Here is a 24,320-nt window from a genome sequence, read left to right on the forward strand (position 1 = left end):
AGCATATTCCAGTTTATTATTTATTATTTTCCTGCTTCTCAGACGATTGGATTAAAGGTTTAAATTAAGATGGAGTTAATTAATATTAGTCTGTAAAACAAGAGCACCATCTTCTGGACTGTGGTTTGTCCTGGATGTAGTAAATGAAGTTTAATTACCAGGAATGTTAAAGGCTTAATTTGCAAGATGAAATAAATTGACATAGACATTGGGAATATCTTTGATAATAACAAATAAAGGTAAATAAAATAAATAAAAATAAAAAGGAATACTATGAAATTTATGAAATACTTTTATGAAAATCCTTTTACGTTTAAACATCTATATTCCTTACAGTGGCTTTCTTAAAGTATGATTTTTATCTATATAGCCTACTATAAATTATTGCCTATTATTGCATATAAAAGCTAATTTAACTCTGTATATATAAATTCGTTTATAATTAATTAATAATGCCCAAACTGGTTCAAGCTGACAAGAAGGCTAGGGTAAGTCAGATAATCACTCTTTACAACTGCAGTGAGCAGAAAAGCATCTCAGAATGCACACCACGCTGAACCTTGAGGCAGACCAGCAGAAGACCACAAAGGATCCCACTCCAGTCAGACAAGAACAGGAATCTTCAACCTTCTGGTTTCTGTGAACCTGTGTACAGTTTTCAAAGAAATAAACCAAGAAGTAATGACAAACAGAGGGGTTTACTTGGGGCAAAATGTTTTTCATGCACTAACTAACTATATTTTATCAGGAATCCTTTAAAAATGTTTATTTCAACAGTGCAATGGCTCAAACCCACACTACATTTAGAGATACTGGTTTGGCTACAGAAGGTCAAATAATCACTCTTTACAACCGTGGTGAGCAGAAAAGCATCTCAAAAATGCACAACACGTTGAACCTTGAGGCAGATTAGCAGAAGACCACAAAGTTCCACTCATGTCAGCCAAGAACAGGAATCTGAGGCTGAAGTGGGCACAGAGTCATCACAACTGGACAGTTAAAGATTGGAAAAGCGTTCCATAATTGTTCAGAAACCAGATAACAATGTCAGATATACGGTCAGATAATCCTATCCTTGTGGACTAGAAAAGCTGCTCCTTCTTGCAATTAAACTTATATTTCTTACAAATCTTTTAAAAACTTAGCTTTGAATGATGTTCAATTTAACAGAAATAGTCGGACAGTTACAATATTTACCACTAGAGAGCAATATTACACTAGTGTTCATATTTGGATCTGTACACGTTGTTTTTTTCCCCACCTGTAATCTCGACAGCCCTGCCTCCTGCACTAGAGCATACTCTGGACTATTCTGATTGGACGGTTTTATTGGTAACCAATCCTACTGCAGGATCCCGAGCGCTACTAGCCAATCCTGATACAGGAGGCGGGGTTTATCTGAATACGGGTGGGGGAAAAACCCAGCCGGCTTAGTGGAGCCGGCGGTCATGTCAGGCTGAATAAACTAGAGGGATGTAGACAAAGCTGTGCGACAGCCATTTGACAAGCTGTTGAGTCGTGTTTAAAACGCCGGGGTGAGTATATACCACATTATAACACTTAATTTAGCGAGAGACAAACTGTGTTTTGATGGTATTTGAGTTACATATACATAGACATACACTGTCATTTAACTGGACAGGAATCTGATTAACGGTAACTACAGTATACACTTCATCTAATAATACTGTATAAGCGGAAATATTCATTTTTTGCTGGAAGATACTTCTGAACTGTATTACCTGGCTCGTTTTGGAAATCTAACGGTCACAATCAAGCAGCTGTACTGATCTTTAGGTTAATCAAATGATATAAATGATTCACTAGCAACATTTTCAAAGTAAATACCGCCATAAACTGAGGTTTGGTTATCAAAAAAAGCTGAAATGATTAATCTGAGATACATAAGTACCCAAATGACATGTACAGTTGGGGTCTTAAGTTTGTATATGCCTTGCAGAATCTGCAAAATGTTAATAATTATTATAAAAACAAATAAAAAACTAAGAGAGATCATAAAAATTTCATGAGTGATCAGTGATTGGTCGTTGGGAACAATGACGATCAGTGATTGGTTGTTGAGAACACTGGTGATCAGTGATTGGTAATTGGGAACAATGGTGATCAGTGATTGGTAATTGGGAACAATGATGATCAATGATTGGTCGTTGGGAACAATGGTGATCAATGATTGGTCATTGGGAACAATGGTGATCAGTGATTGGTCTTTGGGAACAATGGTGATCAGTGATTGGTAATTGGGAACAATGGTGATCAGTGATTGGTAATTGGGAGCAATGGTGATCTGTGATTGGTCATTGGGAACAATGGTGATCAGTGATTGATCATTGGGAACAATAGTGATCAGTGATTGGTTGTTGGGAACAATTGTGATCTGTGATTGGTCATTGGGAACAATGGTGATCAGTGATTGGTTGTTGAGAACAATGGTGATAAGTGATCGGTCATTGGAAACTATAATGTTCATACAACCATAACTAAGTCAGGCTTTAGGTGGTGAGTCGACTGAACCTGATCTCTCAACTTGTTTAACCCGCAGCTGAGCTGTGAACTTGGAGAGCCGTATAGAGTGCAGTCACTAACATATGCTCAAAAAGTCACTAAATTTGTCACTAGGCTTGTTATTGAAATAAAGTTGCTAAATGGATCTAAAAGTCAGCAAATCCACCAACAAAGTCCCTAAGTTGGTAACACTGGCTATTTCATGACAGCCAGTTAACGAAAAGCTGAGAAGATGTTACATAATTTGCGACACTTGCCTCGGTTTTGCTGGTTAAATAACACATAGTTGTTCATGTGTCCACATGCAGTAGTCTGTGTATAACAATATGAGCTCTGTGGTGGAACCTCACATCAGCTCTGGTAATGTCAGATTTATGTTAGTGCAGCAGATCTCCCACTCTTGGACTGTGGGAGGAAACTCACTCAAACAGCTCCTTGTTCTGATTCCCCAGAGCCACTGGGAAATTAACCCTCTCACTTCCGCCATGGTCTTCACTTTCCCCCTCAACTTTTTTCTTAACCAGTGGCCTTAAAGGAAAATCCACCCTGAACAACTATAATTTACGTGTGATCTTCAGTGGTGTTCAAGACTTATTTTATTAACTTTTTTTAGTTTTAACTTTTTTGATCGAGATGTTGGTCTGTTTTCACCTTGGATCATGTTTTCCTACATTGCCACCAAAATGTACCCCAGATGTAGATCAGCCATGACAATTTGGTATGATTCCAGCCTCTAGGTTCCAACTCCCAAAGTGTTGATGTTGGATGTTATGTGAATAATTATATACTTCCTCTTCAGTCTGAAAATTTGAAATAACCATGCTAATTTGCAAACTCATTTATTTTAATGTGATATCACAAAGCAGTGTCATTTGGAGCAAGTATATTGAAATGGACATGTGTTTTTCAGAAAAGATTTTTGGGTGAGATAGACCCCATGTACACATTGTTTCATGTGTCTTTAGTATCAGTGATATATTTGGATGGAGATTTTCCATATAAAAATGAAAGTGTCAGTGCACCCAAGATGCATGTACAACAGTTTCCAATCACTCAAACCACTTTCGGAAGTGGTCTTAGATGCATTGTAGGCATGTTATACAAATGTAAATGCATCCATCTCCCCAAGCCACATTTGACCACCAAAACCCCTCCCAATAGATGACACACATGCTTCGCGAATGGCTATATATTATCAAGATGCAGTTCATAAAGCAAATAAAAATGAAGGATACGATGAAGGATCATTGGAAGTTTCAGTTTGAATGTCATGAACTGATTTGCATAGTACCAAACAAAGTAGATTTTAGTCTGTCCAATTGGAGATGCATTTGTGTGTAAATGCATGTGATTTAAATCTTATCAGGATATAAAACAGCATACAAGGATAGATTTTCATTACTTATTAGCTACTTTAGCCTTCTTGCCTCAGTGCGAAGCTGAAGGATCTTCAGATAGCAAACATCATTTTTTTTTGATGGGGAATTGCGTATTTGTACATTTTGACCAAACTATGTCTTTAAGATCCAGGATTTTTGGGCTTGAGTTTGGAAATTGTCACAGTTTCTGCAGACTCAAGTTTGCCAAGTTGCACACAGTTACAGAAAGTTTAGAAAATAAATCTGAATAAATACAATGATATGTATTGTACAGATTATAAATATTGCATTATTCAGTCACTACATTTGACTGAGGTGCAGTAATTAATATTTATTATTATATTACAAGTGTGTTATGTATGAATGTAGTGTGTAATCAGATGAATTCTAAATAGATGCATTTTCTTTCATTTCCAGGTAGAAGAAAGGACTGGATGAGAAGCTGCTCTTGACTTTATTTTACAGCCAACTTACAAGTTCTGCTGCTATAAACAAATCATGAATGACGTCTTATCATGTAAAAGCAATACACAATGGAAAGAATTCAGCTTGATCAAATTTGCACAAAACGATAGCTTTTGATTACAAGACAAGCCCCTTGTGGACTTTGGAGGCTATTTTTGGTGACAGGAGAATCTGAGACGACGTAGTTGGAGAAGAGGCCACAGTTATAGACCTCTATCCTTAGACGTTTTAGACTGAACATGGTCTGAAGACCTACAACCTGAGCTACTTTAGATCGGTTGCTTTTTTGACTTCTTTCTCCCTTTTTAAAGAAAGATTTTTGAACCAGGTTGCAGGAATGGGTCCGTTTGTGTCTCCATTTGATAACTTGCTGTGCATGTTGCTGGGCATCTCCTTCACCGTGTGGTTCACTCTGCTGCTGGTGTTCATCATCGTGCCGGCTATATTTGGCCTGTCCTTCGGCATCCGGCGGCTCTACATGAACACCCTGCTCAAGGTGTTTGAGGTGAGTACTGAGATCTCCCTGGAAACTGGTAGGTACATTTTAGATAAGAGTATGACTAAAGGGAAAACTACTACAGGTTGTGATTGTAGGGGAGAGTGGGGTCAGTTGTAATAGGGGTCAGTTGTAACAGTATCAGTCAGCAATAAGTTACAGTGGTGACACTCACGCTGCACATGCCTAGTAGCATCTTCTGTCCCTGCAAAAGAACACCACATCTCTGAAGAAGTTGTTTCTAGATGTCTGATTTTGAGCTATGAAAGCAATTTTCTGGAGACCATTTTGAATTGTGTTCATTTTATATGAACAAATGAACAGATTTCATTTTGGTATATACTTTATCTAGAGTGATCTAGAATGATAATCATCAAGTTTGTTCTCATTACGGGATTTGCGTACCCAGAAATGAGCTAGAGAACTCCTGATAGTCAGCTAGTGACTAATGAGACGTGCTGGTGGGTTTTTGTATTTCAAACTCAGTTATATTTCGTGAGACTGAGTGACTTGAGCCCTCTGCTTGCCTGACCTGTGTCTTTTTATGCACGCTTGTGGGTTTTAACTAGTGTGCTGATTTGCTGAGACACGTGAAAATAACTACTGCATCTTTCTGAACTCCTGCTGATTCAACACACTCAGAGGAAAGCGCTATCTGCCCTCTTACGCATACGTGAAATCACAGATGCCCATGATTGTTTAGTGTTTTTCTAATTTACAGGGGAGAGAATAATGCTATCCTGACCACCCAGGAAGCACAGCCAGTCTAGCACTCAGTCAGGATTGAAACTTGCGATCTCCAGCTGCTATGGGAAATAATTTTCTGTTGCGCCACTCGAGAGCCTGACTATTTTTGATAGACAGTGCAACCCCATATTATGTAATGTTCTTTCACAAGAAGCCCGCAATAACATTTTTCTATCACAGAAGAATTCCAAAAGATTACACCTTCTTTAGAAATACGATTACTTGGCGTAACTATGTCATTTAAAACGTTTCCAGATTTAGACCTGCATTTACAGGAAATGTTTTAGGCGATTTCCATTACGTGTAAATGACATTATTCTTGTAACTTTAGTACAAAACTAAAGGAGCAAACCGCAGAGACCAAACATGTCTTGGTTGATTGGTGGATAATATGTAAATTTGCCAAGCCATTACTTTAAGTTGATGTTGAGAGACACTACCTACCAACACAGGAGTCGTTGGCATTAGTTTAGAGTAAGTAGCCTACAGTGGGGTCACTTCCTTCTATAAAACGAAAGAAAGTCAGCTATTTTTGCTGAGACGGATAGTGATATGTAAAATAGAAACAGAAGACACAGAAGGAAGGAATGAGTGGAACAGGAATGGGAAACAGGGGCCTCACCCCTAATGCTGCTGATAATTTAACAAGCTTGGTATTTCTCTCTCTCTCTCTCTCTCTTTTTCACACACATGGGCACAGGCACACACACATACACACACACACTAGATACTTTTTTCAGACTGTTGTGCAAGATCTCGTGCCTTTACGCAAATGCTTGTGCAAGACTTTTTTGTCTGTACTGTCTGGAAAAGAGCAACATCAAACCAAGATGTTTGAAACCAAAGGATTCACTTTGTACAGAGAAAAAAAAAGGAAGAAAAGCAACTCTTCCATAGCATGATTCATTCTTTTTGACCCTACTCAGCAAGTGTCTCTGTGACCGGCTTTTATAATTGCTGCCTCTTTGAATACCACGTCTAGAATTACACTACTGAAATACTGCACTCTGAAAAGATCAAGATCATCTCACACAGTTTGTCCTTGTCAGTTTGTCAAATCCTAAAATGATAAATGGGCCAACATATGTATGTGTGTGTGTGTGTGTGTGTGTATAAAGTCCCATGTGCTCTACATGGTTTCAGAATGAAACTGCAATGAAGACTCATGAGTACTGCTGTAAACAAGGCTCTGCCTTCAGCCCATCTTTAGAAAGTCTCACGTTTTAGGTTTTTACCCACGAATACTATATTGAAAGAATGTGAATTTGGCCCATGTATAGTTATAGCACCTTATTATCACATTTCAAGCCATGAAAAAGATTAAAGCATCCAGTGGGAATCCATGAACAGGACATATAAAGTAGTTTTCATAACTTGATTACATTAAATAGATAGTAATAGTATATGTTATGTTTTTATGCTTATGTGGGAAGATGTGAAAAAAAATCATATTCAATGAAAATCAGTGCTTTTTGCAATGATCTCTACTTTGAGAATGCTTATTAGTTCCAAAATTAACCTGCATTGTTGTGGCAAGTTCTCACACACACGTTTGTCTTATTATTGTCCTTGTGAGGTCCTTCCATTGATACAATTATTAATGCAGCTAATGCTACACCTTAACCTATCCCTAACCCTAACCTGAGTAACCAACAGGAATCTTTTTAGTTTTTAAATAAAAGCTGCAGTTTTTGTAAAAAAAAAAAAAAGAAAAAAAATCCAGGGAGCATTATGTATTGGCTCTGTTTGATCCTTGATAAGTGTTCTTGATAATAGTAAAGGTTTAAAGATGGTCTTAGCACATTTATTATTCATTACAATGAATAATAATGTAACCTAATTATTGTTCAATGGTTTCAATTGCAAAACAGGTTTTATCTCATATTTATGACTATAAATTATTCACTCTGAACTGTTAGGAAAAAATGCACCCAAAAAAATGCACTTTTGCAGACAACAGTAGTTTAAAGTCCTGATTAATGTGCTTTTCAGTGGGCCACAATGCGGATCGAAAGAGGAGCCAGGGAGAAAAATCATCTTGTGTATAAACCCTATACGAACGGTGAGTTTTCCATGTGTGTTTTTGGCGGGTCTTTAGCTGTGCTTATTTGTCTTTGCGCTGCCTGTTCATAGGTGTGTGTGTTAATCCTCTTCACTGGTGTTTGCCGTCCGTTCACTTACTATGTACTCACTACTGTGGGTTTAATATACTGTACACGAATCCTGCAGAGTTATAGTAGAAATGAAAACTGCTTCTTTTAGGATAATAGCACTACCATATTCATTATTAGGACTTGCTGAGGTAAACATGATTAAATTGACCAAATTGAGCTTAAGAGTGATTACAAGTATGTGGGAACACTTGTGATTTTTGTTCTCAGAAAACGAACACTTGCATTTAGTGTCTACGTTTGGAATACTTAGACCTAATTGTTCAGGGTTCATATAGGCTACTTAAGGTGCTTCAAACAGTCCTTGAGTCTAGATTTTTTTTAAATTAAAGTACTGCTAGAAAAGCTAGAAAACAGCACGTTTGGTAGAGAAAAATAGTTTTCTAACAACTTATATTACTTGCTTGATTTTGGCAAAACACTATAATTTAACACATTGTGATTGAATTTATAAATGAATTTATTAATTATTGACTTTGGGGAAACAATTCATAATTTAATCATTCATCTTCAATAAGCACTCTATCCTGGTTAGGGTCAGGCTGGATCTGAAGCCTATCCCTGGAACTCTATGAGCGAATACACAGGAATACACCCTAAATTGGATGCCAGCCCATTACAAGGCATGGCACACACACATACACACTCACACACACGCATACACACTCATTCGCACACTCATTCACACCTAGGGTCAATTTACATAGCCAATCCACCTACCAGCATATTTATGGAAGCTTTAAAAATATACAATACAATACGGTGTCCCACAAGGTTCTGTTTTAGGCCCCATATTGTTCTCATCCCCGTGGATGTGCAGTTCTCAGCATAATGTTGGCTTTCAATTAATGATTTGTACTTATCAGTTCAGTCAGCTTAAGGAGCTCACTTATGCAAAATGGAAGACTGTATCAAAGGGTGAAACAGTTTCCTTCTCCACCATTTTGATAAAACATCTAAAGTATCTTTGAAAAACATTTCTTTTTCAGGTATAATAGCCAAAGAGCCGACGTCTCTGGAGGAGGAGCTTAAAGAAATCCGCCGCGTTGGCAGCAGCCGGGACCTGAATGGCTCCTCCTCCTCCCCCACAGGCTCCTCCTATTCCTCCTCGGAGTTTGCTGTGTCAGACATCTTCTATTTCTGCAGGCGTGGCGTCGAGAGCATCGTGGATGATGAAGTGACCAAGCGCTTCACAGCTGAGGAGCTTGAGTCCTGGAACCTGCTGACACGCAGCAACTACAACTTCAGACACATCAGCACACGGCTCACGGCGCTCTGGGGGCTCGGGCTGATCATCCGCTACTGCATCCTGCTGCCTCTCAGGTGATGCATAGTGTAGGATTGGGGAGAAAAAGGAGGGATATGAAGGAAGTAATCACTGTTGTAAAAATGACAAGGGAGAGAGAGGGAGCTAGAACAGGAGATTGAAACCACCACCGCCAACAACATCACCAAACAACAACAACAACAATATTAAACATAATAATAATAATAATAAACAACAGAAACAACAATAATGACAACAAAAACAACAACAGTAATAATACCAACAACAACAACAATCAACAAAAATAATAATAAACAACAGAAACAACAGTAATGACAACAACAGTAATACTAATAAAACCAACAGCCACAACAATCAACAAAAATAGTAATAAACAACAGAAACAAAAACAATATCAACAACAACAACAATAACAATGCCAAAGCAAGGAAGTGTGAGCATTAGGCTTGTAATGATATACTGAACTGAAGATTCAGTTAGGTTCACAATACAGAGAAATGATGGAAATAACTTTTTATTTATATGATTGTGTTGTGATGTTAATATTTGGGGCCTTGATACTAAAAAAGCTCATATAGTTTAAAAAACAATAATTAATAAGATCCTTAATCTTACTAATGAGACTAGTGCTGAAAGATGGGAGGCCTAAGCTAGGAGTGTGACGTATGTAGGAGTGTGACGTGCTGGTCTAGGCTAAGCTGAGACTTTTCGTATTAAAACAGTGTAATTGCATTAGATGGTATAATTATTAGAATGCAGCTGCTATTGACTATTTCCACAAGGCATGTTGACACATAACAACATGTCATCATGTTACACCCTTAGTAAGCATACTTTGTGTTTTTCAGCAGAGTAGTCTGAGTAGACAGTGGAATAGAAAATAAACATTGTCATCCGGGACCGTGTCAGTCATTTACATTGTCACTCAACACACCCATCACACCTTGGTTTTAAATCTCTTTGGCTATCATGGTGGAATATTCAAATCATACATGGTTCAGATGTGTCCCCTCTATGAGCTAGAAACTCAACTGCTTTCTGTCATTTTCATAAACCAAATACAAATCATGCACAGGTTTGTTGCTTCTAAAGAGTGTAGATATGTCAGATAAAGCATTCAGCACATTTTCACTTGAACAGATGTTCAAGGACAAATGTATATTTGTCTTGTGTTTTAGGCGATGTGGATTCAGTTTATTGTTCTCCCATTTCAAATGTAAACGTCCCAAAAATTTTATTTCAGTTTTATTATATTTCGCTCAATATTACTTCATTAGAAAAAACAACCAAACAACAATTATGATTATTAACTCAGTTCTGACTCCAGATCAGAATCAGACAGGAACACATAGCTGAAGTGAAACCTCAGTAGCCCCTATGGAGCTACTTGCACTTTGACGAATTTAACTCCAGGCTAATTCTGCCACTCCTCGGGGCCATGTGAGGCTTCCCTGAGATTAGAAGCTGCCTGTGCAGTGACCTTAACCCACATTCCATAATACGCACTCTAGTAGCTGGAGTGTCCTTTGTATCCCTTTATAATGAGATTCTTCACTTCACTTGGGTATTATGTGCTTAACTGCATTTGAAACAATCCCTGCACTCTGTGATGTGATGTTTAAATGGTTCGCTCCTGGAAGTTTGATTCAGAAGATTGATTATTTTGATTAGTCTTTGGGTCTGTTTTTCTTTTATACAACGCACTTTTGTTGCATTTCTGAAAAAAAAAAAAACTAATTTGGGGATCATTAAGTGTGTGCTTAGTTTGTGAGGTCGCAGTTTTGGACCTATCCTGTTCAATATGCAAATTATTATAGAATGACATATAACCAATAACTGACAGCTACAGGGCAGGTGTGCTAAGCTAGCTAGCTAACGTAGCTAATGTTAGTGATGAATAATTAGGGTTTTTTTTGTATATTTTGACAACTTTGGCTACTGTTACATAAATAACTGAAATTCTGCTCTTGTCTACTTCTAACAAGTATGAACTAGTTTACTATCAGCTAGCTAGATAACTACTAGACAGTCAGGTGTTTGCTAACATCACCTGTAATAAAATACAGTGCAGTATCAGGCTCATATCAGTAGACGCAGGTCCATATCTGAATTTACTGTTAAACATTTTCTCGATTTTGATGAACAGGCGTCTCTTTTTCAAAGAACTTTCTAAGAACTGCTTGAATATTAACGCATTTTCACAGATCCTTGAATTTCTACAGAGTAGAGGATGGATTGCACTGTACTCCAAGTGTTATCTTTTTTTAAATCCTGTGCATATATTTGGAATATTGTGACTGAATGTTTACATCTGATTGTGTGGTTTTTCAGGTTGACACTCGCCATCACAGGTGTGACTCTGTTGGTCGTCCTCACCACCTTAGTCGGATTTCTGCCCAATGGGAGGTAAATATAAAACCTAATCATAAATTATAATACAAATAATCAGTTTATTATGACCATTAATGAAACAGTGAGACATGATGAGGTGTTTCTGTGCTTATTTATGATTGAAGTTTCATATCCTCACGTCTTTTCATTAACAATAGAGTTAACAATTGTGTGTGTTTGTGTAGGATGAAGAATTTTCTCAGTGAAAAAGTGCATTTGATGTGTTACCGAGTATGTGTGAGAGCACTTACGGCAATCATCACTTACCATCACAGGTAAGACCACACATAAACTCTCTTTAAGGTATTTACAATATATTTAATGCATTTTGGTATAAATCTTTTTCATGAGCATTTCTTTAAGAGTTGTATCCTGTGCAATTACTTGTTCAGCTTGAGCCATGCCACTTCTGCATAGTCACTATATCTGATCTAATTTGGTCAGGATGATTCCTGACAGTGTTTTTTTAATTAAATTGATTCAGTGCAGCTGGGATTGAATTAGAGTCCACGCAGCAGCGGATGTCTCTATTTGAAATTACGGCTTTTATTGACTTGAATCAGATTCCACCCCTCTGATTTATTGATTTTCTCTTATCCTGTCTCTCCTGTGGAAGTAATTGTCAGATGGTTCCCTAGACATCGCCTCGCCGGCTCAGCAACCAAACGACAGTTAACACATCACAACATCAACCTGCATTAATATTTGTTACTAGCCACATGCAGTCATACATGCGGAATTATTTATTGGTGGGGTATCAAACATGCATAACTGTCCAAGACTTAATCTGGATTTGGTCAAATAAAAAAAGCTGGTAAAAAAAAAAAAGAAAAAGTTAGTCACTAGCTGACTATGGTGAGTGGGCTAGCTCATCATTTAATATCTTCCCACCAAATTAGAGAACAATTAAAAAAGCCTTACTCCATCAATCCTGAATCCTTTTTCCTTTTATAATCTAGTATCACATTTACTTTCTCATTTCCATTTTCTATTCTCTTATGCACTTTCCCTCCTGATTGGCTGGGGATCCTGTCTGTCATCATCTTGGTGGGCTTCTTTCATGCCTAAGGTTTAAGTGTGATGCTTCACATAGCTGGGATGTGACGCATGAATACAAATTTCTCGCCAATTCTGACCCTGACACAACACTGTGAATTAATATTACAGGATCACCAGCAGCTCAGGCACATCATATTCATATTATAAAGTACTTTTGATTTGACTAAATAATTTAATCTTTTTGTTTGTAACAAAGATCTATAGACTGTAGCTTTAATTTTAATTATGCACAGCTATACATGACCTCACCCCCCATGATTATTGTAGAAATCTGCCTCCCAATCCACATAAGACACACATGGATTCAGCTAGTTTTACACTATTTTGAAGCTATGTAATGTGTCTTAAAGAAACACTTCCAAGCTACACCTTTAAGAGAAGAGGTGCATTTTCTGTGTATGAACTTGTTTTTCATGACAATAAAAGCTTTGCTGTTGATGCATGTAGTAACAGATCTATGAAGTTATATTGTAGAACTGACCAGCTGTGTAGTGAAGATGAATAGACTGTTTAGCAGCTTGTGCTAGCATGTAAGCTATGAGAGGAATTCTCCTGAGCTGTCTCTGCCAGACACCATGTTCATCAGACAGCTTTTTATTTACATCATATAGTGAGATGGACGTTAAGAGCGTAATTGCAGTCTGCAAATCATTTCCTCAATGCGGATGTTCTCTGGGATACTTTGTTGTTTTGTTTTCCTTCTGTTGCTCCTGTGGTTTGTGTCACTCTTGTCATCTTTTCTTGCTACCTCAGTTTAAATTGGATAGATTTATTTGGGGAACAGTAGTTATTCCATTCTATACAGTCGGAAAATGACTTTTGTTGACTGTTTCTTGATTGTGTGTGTGTGTGTGTGTGTTTGTATGCATTATTCAGTGAGAATAAGCCTAAGAATGGAGGAATCTGTGTGGCCAACCACACGTCACCCATTGATGTCCTCATACTAGCCAGTGACGGCTGTTACGCAATGGTAAGAGTCTGTGTGCGTGTGTGTGTATATGTGTGTGCATGTAGTGCGTGTGCACAATTTTTTTTTTTAATGGTGCAATTCCCAGCTGTAGTAATACAGTAGTCTCTGTGTCTTAGGTGGGACAGATCCATGGAGGACTGATGGGAGTCATTCAGAGGTCTATGGTGAAGGCTTGTCCACACATCTGGTTTGAACGCTCTGAAGTCAAAGACCGCCATCTTGTGGCCAAAAGGTAATACTGCAGCACAACTGCTGCCTCCATAGTGCGCTAGTTCAAAGAGTGTGTTCACACTGGAACGTTCAACATGATGAACTGCCAAGTGTGTAATATTGTGCAGTCTGAATTTAATGGTGGTTAGATTCGATATTTGTAGATGGAGGAAGTGAAGCATATTCTTATTCAAATGTGTAAAGTGTTTTGCTTTGACAACTGTCTTGCAATGAAAGTGAAACTCTGCTACTCTGGCACTGAGGGACTCTGACATTGAGGTACAGTGGCACTGAGGCAGTGAGGCTCTTCTGCACTGACACATTGTGACAATTAGACACTGTGGCACTGACACACTGAGGCACTCTGCTACTGTGGTATTACATTACCCTGCCACCGGGTCACTGTGGCACTGAGTCATTGGGGCAATGTGGCAATAATGTGGCAATTTGACACCGCGGAATTCTGGCCTACAAAACATATATTCCAGAGTGCCTGAATTTCTCAGTGTGTGAGTATTGGAGTATGTGAGTATGTACCTGAATATGCACAGTACCTCAGTACCTCAGTGCCGGAGTGCCTCAGTGTCTCAATACACGAGTACCTCAGCGTCACAGTGGCTCAATGCCAGAGTGCCTCAGTGCCATGGTGCATCAGTGCCACAGTGCCATGGTGGGAGAGTACCCCTGTGCCAGAGCACCTCATTGACAAAGTGCCACAGTAGCTCAGTGCCTCAGGGTCACAGTGCCAAATTGACACAGTACCTTATTGCCACAGTGACAATGTGCCTCAGTGCCAGAGTGCCTCAGTGACAAACTGCCATAGTACCTCAATGCCTTAGGGCTGCAGTGCCAAAGTGACACAGTACCTCAGTCCAACAGTACCTCACTGCCACAATGCCAGAGTGACACCGTACCTCAGTGCCACAGTACCTGAGTGCCAGACTGCTTCGTTGCCAGAATGCCACAGTGCGACAGTACTTGAGTGCCACAGTACCTCAGTGCCATATTGCAAGTGTGCCTCAGAGTCTCAGTGCGGCAGTGCCTCAGTGCCAGATCGCCTCAGTGCCAAAGTGCCACAGTACCTCACTGCCACACTGCCAGAGTGCCACTGTACCTCAGTACTACAGTACCTCAGGGCTATAGTACCTGAGTGCCACAGTACATCAATGCCACAGTGCAAGAGTGCCTCAGTGCCAGAGTGACACAGTGCCTCAGTGGCAGACTGCATCAATACCTCAGTGACAGAGTGCCATGGTACCTCACTGTCACAGTGCCTCAGTACCAGTGTGCCTTAGTGCCAAATTACCTCAGTGCCAAGGTGCTTAAGTACCACAGTGTCTTAGAGACAAAGTGCTACAGTCCCTCAGTGCCACAGCACCTAACATTGCTACAGTGCAACAGTACCTCAGTGCCATAGTGCCTCAGTGACAAAGAGCCACAGTACCTCAGTGCCATAATGCCACAGTGCTACAGTGCTACATTGCCAGAGTGGCTCAGTGACAAATTGCCAAAATGTAACAGTACCTCAGTACTACACTACCTGAGTGCCATAAGTGCCAGAGCGACTAAAGGGTTTAGTGCTTGTGCATGACATAAAGCCAAAGTGCCCTTAAAAATTGTTTACAGCAAATCTGATTACCGCAGATTTGTAAATCATGCAAATGTGAGCCAATAGAAAACAACTGCACCTTTGCCAGGTTCAAATCCCACATTCATTTATCTCTTTCTGTTCACAGTGTGTTTTTAAACTATGAGACAGAACCATGCCATTGCTGAGAATAGATATCCACTGTCTTCACAGCTCCTTTAATACGTGGTACCAAAATACCATCTTCTCTACTGTCTAAGGGTTGTTCCAAATAGATGCAACCTAAAATGTGCATGAAAACAGATGGCTAGAAATGTTTTCATTGTGTATGTAGATTTATACAAATCAATACAATTTCACTGCAGGTTGAACGATCACGTCGAGGACAAAAGCAAACTCCCGATCCTCATCTTTCCTGAAGGTGAGTTTATGAATTGCAGAATTATAACCTGGCTTGGCTTTATTTGTGTGAAGTACTGTCACATTCTCGGGATGCCTTTTCATTCACTTTATATGAGATTTTGCTGATTGCTGCATTTGTTGAATTTTGTTCATAGGTACCTGCATCAACAACACGTCTGTGATGATGTTTAAGAAGGGAAGCTTTGAAATCGCTTCAACAATCTACCCAGTGGCCATCAAGGTTTGTATCTCTGCAGCTTGCAGATGCAGGAAAATTACCTGCATTTTCCATATGTGCACTGTCTGTACAATAATAATACTTTACAAGTTATTAGCCAGCCATCTCTTCCAGCTTGTAAGCATTATTATTCTATTGTTATTGCTTTGTGCAGTATGACCCTCACTTCGGGGACGCCTTTTGGAACAGCAGCAAGTTCGGCATGGTGAATTATCTCCTCCACATGATGAGCAGCTGGGCTATTGTCTGCAGCGTGTGGTACCTCCCCCCCATGAGCCGACAGGTGAGCAGCAACACACTCAGATTCAGGACATACTAACTTGCATGGCAAACCTTCTCTTTGCATCAGTGCTTTTGGTACTCAAATCAGAGCCTGGAGCCCGACTTTGTCTGCCACAGATTGGAAGCTGAGGTCCAGCTTTGCATGTGACCATGCAAATGTGTCTACTGGGGCTTAAGCATCTTCAAATCAGTGCACAGAAAACATAAGCAAATATAAAGCCACTGCAGCCAAATCGCTGAGTCATGAAGGGCCTTCACTTTGAATATCCTAATAGAGTCCTGATGGAAAAATCTCCAAGGATTTTGCTTTCTTCTTTTGCTGGTGATTTCCTAAACATTTGGACTAAATGACCATTGTGCTCCTTGATGTGGAAATAGGAAACCATAAATAAGGTTCTTGTCATTTATGACATTCTTTATTTCCGTATTTATTCTAGTTGACTATAGAAAAATGAACAAATATTACAGTATAATTAGGCACTTAATGGAGGTTTTCTGTTTTTAAAACGCAATTCCATTGGACTTATGCTGCCTTCAAGTCCTGTCAGAAAAATTATGGGGAGAACGCCACCACAGTGTCATAATTTTTCAATGAGCCCTGATTTTCCAAGTTTGGGGCTTTTCAATAAAAAAAAAAAATCATGGCAACCCCCAGTATGAATGTGACATTGGTAAGATTTAATAGTAATTATGGGCAAAATAAACTTCTTGTCATTGATAATACGAAAAAATTAAAAGACGTTTTTTCACAATGTCCATTTTTTCCAACCAGAACCACTTCACACACCATTTTGTAAGTACAACCTCCGAACTTACATAAGAACTTCCAAGGTGCACTTGAAGGCAGCATTATAGTGAACTATTTGGGTTCTACCCTGTGTAGTGAGCAAGTGTAGTCAATATGAAGTCTTTTGGGATTCTGCCTGAATGTGTTGAAAGCTGAAATAAAAGAACATTTTTATACATACACACACATGATTTCTTTACACAATTTTCATTGTCTACAGTTTACGTGATATGAACTCAATATTTAAATGCATTCAATAATAGACTGGTGTGATGTGGCCTGACGCATAGTGGAGTTACCGTTACCACCATGAAGTTGATTATTTTCTTACACCTGCATGCCTGAAGTGTCTTATTCGTCTTACACCACAGCAATCTGCCAACTTTAACAATCCTAATTTATTAATGAACAACATGTCACACCTTTTATCCATTTCTAGGTACTTTGAATGTTGTGGAACATCTGCAAAAACAAGCTAGTTCCTGTTATCATTTATGTTATTCATTATAGCAGCTTTGAACAGTCATTCTCTCAACCACTTCCTTTTTTACTCTCTCTTAAAGTTAATAAGACAAAAAAAAATACTTGTCACTGGTTGTCATGCTACTGATAAACCGCAAAACCCACTGTTCTAGTGACTTTACTGTTTTGGAAAACTTAACCTTTGTATCTGACTGGTACAAAACGCTGACACTGGAGACTCCTTGCAAAAATGCTAAATAAATGTGTCCTCACAGGAAACTTCACTATATCGACGATTACACAATTTAAATTCTTTTATAGGGAGCAACCATCAAGCAAGCACATTAATATAAACCTGTGTAAAAGCATCAGAGCTGCTGTTATAGAAAATGAATCACCTTCTGACCTTTTGACCTTGAGAGTGGAGAATTCCACAATGCTGTGGTATAAAAATAATTAGGAATTTGAAGAAGGAACTTGATGGCCCTAATGTGCACGTGCATTTCTTTTAATAATCTTTTTTAATGGGTTGTTCTTTATTAAGAACTATGAACAAATGATGTTGACCTGTTAATGGAAAAAGGATGAGAGTTTAGTGCGAGTGTCCGTGCTATTCTCTGTTTACGGAAACAAATGTCTGAGACCATGACAGTTCTGATGTTGTGGGGACGTGTTGCTGGCAGTCAACTGAAAGTGTTTGCTTTTTCCTCTATATACAGTGTTTTTTTTTTTACACATAGTGCTGGTTTCTATTTCACTATAACTAAGATTAATGTCAGTGTGGGGCTTAGGTGGAAGATAAGAGTAGACAAGTAGTAGTATTTTTCTGGAAAAGTAGTAATTCAGTGGAAAAATATAGTCATACAGCAATGTGTGTGTGTGTGTGTGTGTGTGTGTGTGTGAACTCCAGTCACCCCAACTGGGCTGGCAATAACAGGAAAAGGCTTGATTATGACAGACGCACTCCTTCCACCACAGCTTGCAGATGGAAGTCCTCTCTTTCTCTTTCAAACTGTCACACAAATGAGCCTGAACACTTGATACCTTATAAATGTCTTAAATGTTTTAAACTCGCCTTCTGGGTTTGTGTTAACAGGAAGACGAGGACGCCGTGCAGTTCGCTAACCGAGTTAAAGCAGCTATCGCCAGACAGGGCGGCCTGGTGGACCTGCTGTGGTAAGAAGGCATTAGCTTCAGAAATCTATGCTTCTGACCAACACACACTCAGCTCTCGCCTAGAATATAACCGTGCTTCTTTTGTAAATGATGGCAAAAACAACCAGTATGTGTCTTAAAGCTGAAAATGACATTTTTGTGGAGATGTAAGCCATTTTTGCACCCAAAAAGTTATGAATCGTGAAATATATAAATATACATTGTATATAATATAAAGTATATACTGGATATGTGAGATGACATGTCTCTTTCACAGATACACAACATTTTATGTCAGTGGCCAAAGACACAAATGAATACTTACGCTGGTTTTATTTTTTGTTAGGCATAACCCTAGGATTCCCTTTTATGGTATTTTTTTCCTTCATACATTTCATTCATAAATCAAAATATGAAAACAAATGAACATATTTCATGCCCTGGTACAAAAAAAATAATAGAAAAAAAGATAATACAAATAGCATTCCAGCATTATGGATGTCAAATTTGCACACACATTGACTAAAAAATATCTCGCAGCAGAGACAAGCTTCAGATCAATGAGTCAATTTGCATATGTTGACATTTAACCTGTTGAGGACAACGCAGGCAAATCTTAAAAAACCCATGTATTCATTTATATGTTTCAAATACACAGCAATTTATCAGACTTATGGACATCAAAAAAGACAAACTCTTTTACATACCCCTGTTATAATTGCAGGTGTTTGTGATGTAAATAAATGAAACCACGATAAATCATGTCAGATGTTTTTCCACCTTTAATGTGATATAGCATCCAACAAAATTCAAGTAAAAACATATAGAAAATTTCAGGGAAAAAGAAGAAAAAAGCATACAATAGCCTGGTTGCACAAGTGTGGACACGCCTTTTTTGTCAAAGCACCTTTTGCTTGTAATACAGCACTCAGTCTTTTTGGGTAAAACTCTACCAACTTAGCACATCTTGATTTAGCAATTTTATTCCACTCGTTCTATCAGAAATGCTCCAGATCTATCAAATTGTGAGGTGATCTAGTGTGCACAGCCCTCTTCATGTCATTCCACAGGTTTTTGATAGTCTTTAGATCTGGGCTCTGACTGGGCCATTCCAAAATGTTGATCTTCTTCTTCTGAAGCCATTCCTTTGTTGACTTGCATTTGTACTTTGGGGCGTTATCCTGCTGGAAGGTGAAACTTCTCTTCATGTTCGGCTGTCTAACAGAGACCTGCAGGGTTTGTCCCAAAATAGATTATTATTTGGAGCTATCCATGATTCCCTTTCTCTTGAATAAAGCCCCAGTCTCAGCTGAAGAGAAGCTGCCACAACCATGCTTCAGTATGTATTCTTTCTTCTTTTTGCACCAAACATATCTTTTAGAATTATACGCACAATGTTCTAACTTAGTCTCATCAGACTATAGCACATTTTGCCATGTGGTTTGAGGTGATTTAGGTGGGCTTGGATGTGTTTTTTTTGTGTGAGAAAGGGCTTCTATCAAGCCACCCAACCTCATAGCCCAGAAATGTGAAGAATATGAGAGACTGTAGTCACATACAGGTAGCAACCAATACTTGATAGTTATTTCTGCAGCTCCTTTAATGTTGCTGTAGGTCTGTCTCTTTTCGTCCTATATCAATTTTGGAGGGACGTCCTTTTCTTAGTAATGTCACTGTGGTGCCCCCTTTTCTCCACTTGTTGATGAAGTTTCATGGCACATCTAATGTTTTGGAAATTCTTTTGGACCCCTCTATGTCAATACATTTTGACATTGAGGTCCTGTACATACTTTGTTAGCTCTTTGTAAACCATGGCTTCAGCAGCAGGATGAAACCAAGAAGATGTCAAGAAAATCCTGCTCTTTATTTAGCGTTAATCAGAATCACTTCATGGATGACGTGTATGATAATTACTTTTGAACGTGATTTCTGAGGATAAGTCTGAGCACAGTAACATGCTCCGTTATAAAATATTATTACACTTGCGCAACCAGGTTATTGTAAGTTTTTTCTTTTTCTTATTTCGCCCTAAAATGTTTTCTCCCGAGTAAGAATTTATGTTTGACTTGAATGTTTTTGTTTGCTATATCATGTTGAAGGTGAGAAAGGGTCTGACAGGATTTATCTTTTTATATCCACTTTATAACAACAAAGAGACTCGAATGAACACAGAACGTATAGATATGAAAATATTTCTTGTTTTAAGAATACATCATTAAGAAAAACTTGGCATTATGCATGTGATGTTTTTGCATTGTGGATGTGACGCTTCTATACAGCACGCTATATATTTGATGTATAAATGATGAAATTTCCTCTATAATTCAACCAGAGAAGTTAAACACAGTGAAATATAAGTGAAAGACATTTTAAAAGTAGTTTTGTTCCTGGGCTAACAACTTTATTTTTCCATGGTAAGGTTGACATTTGTGTTTAATTAGCCCAATAACTACTAACGGTAATAATTATAATAAATTCAATTGGTGCAATGAACTACAGCTAATCTTATACCAGTAACCACATTTCTATGTATTTAAAAAACATTGTCTCCACTTTTTCACTTTGTGTTTTTGACAACTGTATCCTGAATATCCATTTTTGATTTTGGTCAAGGATTTTTTTATTTATTACATCTTTATTACATTTATTGCATCACTATGTGTTTGTGTTTAGGGACGGTGGCTTAAAGCGCAGCAAAGTGAAAGACACCTTTAAAGAAGAACAACAGAAACTGTATAGCAAGATTTTGGTGGGAACTCACGAAGACCGCAGTCGCTCCTGAGGAATGAAAGATGACTGAGGTGACTGGACAGGAAAGAACTTGAATCATTCAATCTTTAAAAAAAAAACCTATCAGGATTGCGTCGTGAGCCAAGTCTTACATCTGTTGGTGGTAGAAGGGATTTAATTTTCAGCAGTCAGTTGCTTCACCAATTATGTTTGCGTAACCAACACAACATGATGTTGAGGTGTAATTTAATAACGTGGCCACTTTGTAAGGTCTCTAAGCGCACATTCTCTAAGGCAAACTGGTTGCTATCAACACTCTCAAAAACAACGGTGTAACAGCAGGACTTTTGTTTTTTTTGTTTTTTGTTTTTAACTTTGTGAATCCATTTTAAGCACAATTCACATCCTATTTATATTATTATTATTATTATTATTATTATTATTATTATTATTATTATTATTATATTTCTTATGTTACAGTCAGTTTTATTTTAACTTTATCTCTGCTGTGTGAATATATGGGTTCTGTAGATGTTTGCAGGAAAGAAAACATAAACTCAAATGGGTCCTCAATTATAGCTAATGCAAATTAGCTAGTACGTTATAAATGTTGTAATTTGTGCAACAGGGTCGCTGAATTCTCAATTCTGATTGGTCAAAAGGTGTTGATTAATTTTCTGATACTAGTTCTGGCTACAAAGCAAATCACAGGTTTATATTAATGTGCTCGTTTTAATACGTTATCGTTTCTATAGTAACAATTCATTCACAGGGACTTGTATGATGGACACTCTACATAAGAAACAAACATTCTTTGTTGTTGTTTAACAATTGATATGGTTAAATTTTCTATAAATTGTCTAAAAGTGTTTATTTACATTTATGGAAGGAGTCTCCAGTGACAGCCAGTATGTTTTCCACCATGGGAAAGTCTTCAGGAAAGAGGACTTTGCGGTTTCTCTGTAACATGACAAGCTGTGTGTTTTGGCTTATTAACTGCAAGAGAAAGAAGAGAAAAAAAAAAACAGAGGCTGGTGAGGGAATCACAGTTTATAGCTGCTGTATAGCTGCTATAATGTAGCTTGCTTCGCGGACATTATGCAACATTAAACATAACTATAAATGTTGTATTGTAATTGTTATAAGATGAATAAAACATGTCAGGGTGTGCTGTTATAGGAAAATGTTCAACGCTACCTTGTAGTGGGATAGTTGTTTTGGTTTTTTTTTTGGCTATAACAGCAAGCCCCGATGTGTTTTACTCCTCACTTAACCATTATTCTTGGTCAAGAAAAATTTTGGGAATACTGTATGAACATTTTATGTTCTCATTCCCTTGTAACCATAGAAATAGCAGGCCTGGAACTGTGTTATATTTCATTTCTGCATTATTTACCCCAGTAACCTTATTTCCACATGAGAACCCTTGGGATAGTGCCTAAAGAAACAACTGGCTGAAGACATTGTTTACTTGTTTGTACATGCAAAATATGTCTATCCCACAGATAAAGCATCAAAAAGTGAGTCACAGAATTCTAGCGATGCAATCGTACAAGTGTTCAGCATTCCTGGTTATGTTTTAAAGATACAGTCATGTTTGGTGCTTACTGTAGGAATATTGTCAATGTACTGCAAGAAGATAAACATGTATGACCAGATTATCCTCAGTTCAGAAGTTTCCTAAAACGTCTGAGCTAAAATGCACATGCTTTTATATCACAGTCCAAAATTATAATTCCAATAATAATATCCTAGATGGATTTAAACATCAAGGCTATTAGTCGTATTAGTTACATATGTTTGATATCCATCATTTTGTAAGGAAAACGCAAACATTTTTCATCCTGATGTCTATCTGTTGCATCTGTAGCATAAGGGTACTTACAATGGACAAGAATTTTTACACATCAGCTGTAAATTTCCCTATCAATAAAGGGCTTGGCAGCAAGTTCAAGGAGGCACACACCCTCTCTCAAATCAAGGAAATGCAGTGCTATTACCTACTTGAAGTTTTAGATTCACCAAGAACTGAAAATGGTCAGTGTTGTTCTGAGCACAGTGTACTGCATATGAGTGTGGTTTGTGCAGGTTTGTGCGTATGTGTTAAAACCAGTCCTAATGCCCTGATGATGTCCTCTGAGATGGCATGAACTCACACATGTTGGCACTTCAGCTAATGGGTCCAGACATTACTGTACATCTGCTTTCATCGAGCTTAGAGTGAAACCGTGCCAAATGTTCCCATACTGGTTCAGTCCTGTTGAACCAGTTTATTTTTTTCTATCATATGGGCCCCTGATCTAAAGTGCACTTATTTATATACATGAAGTCTCAACCACATAAACCAGTGTAGAGTTCAGCTTTATGAAGAGGGCAGAATGAAGATCTCAGTGAAGCACCATGTGGAGAGATCTAGTGATCCTCTGAGACGGGCTGATTTTAAGAATATTTGTGTACATAGAAATATGCTTAATCCTAACAGACGACAGAGTAAACACTTGCAAAAATAGCTCACACGCTTTCAGACTTGGGGATTAAGTCGAAAGCCAAATGCGGAAAGGAAGTGTAGGATGCAGAAGTCATCTGTCTTTTGGAATTGAGCCAGTGTATGTTGACTCTGGCCTTGCGTACATTGCGGGTGAGTGCATTTTTGGGTTGACGAATGATTTGCATCTGTGCTGCCAGTGACTTGACTTCTGCCAAGCTAAATCCTTCTCTCATCAAGTCAACTGTTAAATCTCTACCACTGATTCCTCCTTCCCTGAAAAGAAACTGTGCGTTTGTCATGTCTATGGATGAAATTAGTCAATAAAAAAAATTACAACGTTTACTCGAGTCTGTCATATGTATAATGTCAAAACTAAAACACTGTTTAATTCTTGATTCTGATTAGTCAGAAGGTGATTTTTTTCTGTAACCGCAGCTCTGACAGTATCGCTATCTGCACGGTTTATATTAATGTAACAGCTCATTCACA

The 24,320-nt window shown here is 38.2% G+C and overlaps 1 protein-coding gene across 1 annotated transcript; it reads left to right on the forward strand.

Annotated features, from left to right (window-relative positions):
* Positions 1-1,413: 1,413 nt before the first annotated feature.
* LOC113533124 (glycerol-3-phosphate acyltransferase 4) lies at positions 1,414-24,173 on the forward strand. The gene is made up of 13 exons (XM_026925010.3): positions 1,414-1,535; positions 4,320-4,872; positions 7,603-7,672; positions 8,771-9,104; positions 11,401-11,475; positions 11,646-11,735; positions 13,396-13,489; positions 13,606-13,721; positions 15,653-15,708; positions 15,845-15,930; positions 16,082-16,210; positions 18,555-18,634; positions 21,287-24,173. Exons 2-13 carry the CDS (start codon positions 4,705-4,707, stop codon positions 21,393-21,395), a joined length of 1,407 nt encoding a protein of 468 aa, XP_026780811.3. The 5' UTR covers positions 1,414-1,535; positions 4,320-4,704; the 3' UTR covers positions 21,396-24,173.
* Positions 24,174-24,320: the final 147 nt, after the last annotated feature.

Source organism: Pangasianodon hypophthalmus, chromosome 8, assembly GCF_027358585.1.
Source record: "Pangasianodon hypophthalmus isolate fPanHyp1 chromosome 8, fPanHyp1.pri, whole genome shotgun sequence".
Lineage (NCBI taxonomy): Eukaryota > Metazoa > Chordata > Actinopteri > Siluriformes > Pangasiidae > Pangasianodon > Pangasianodon hypophthalmus.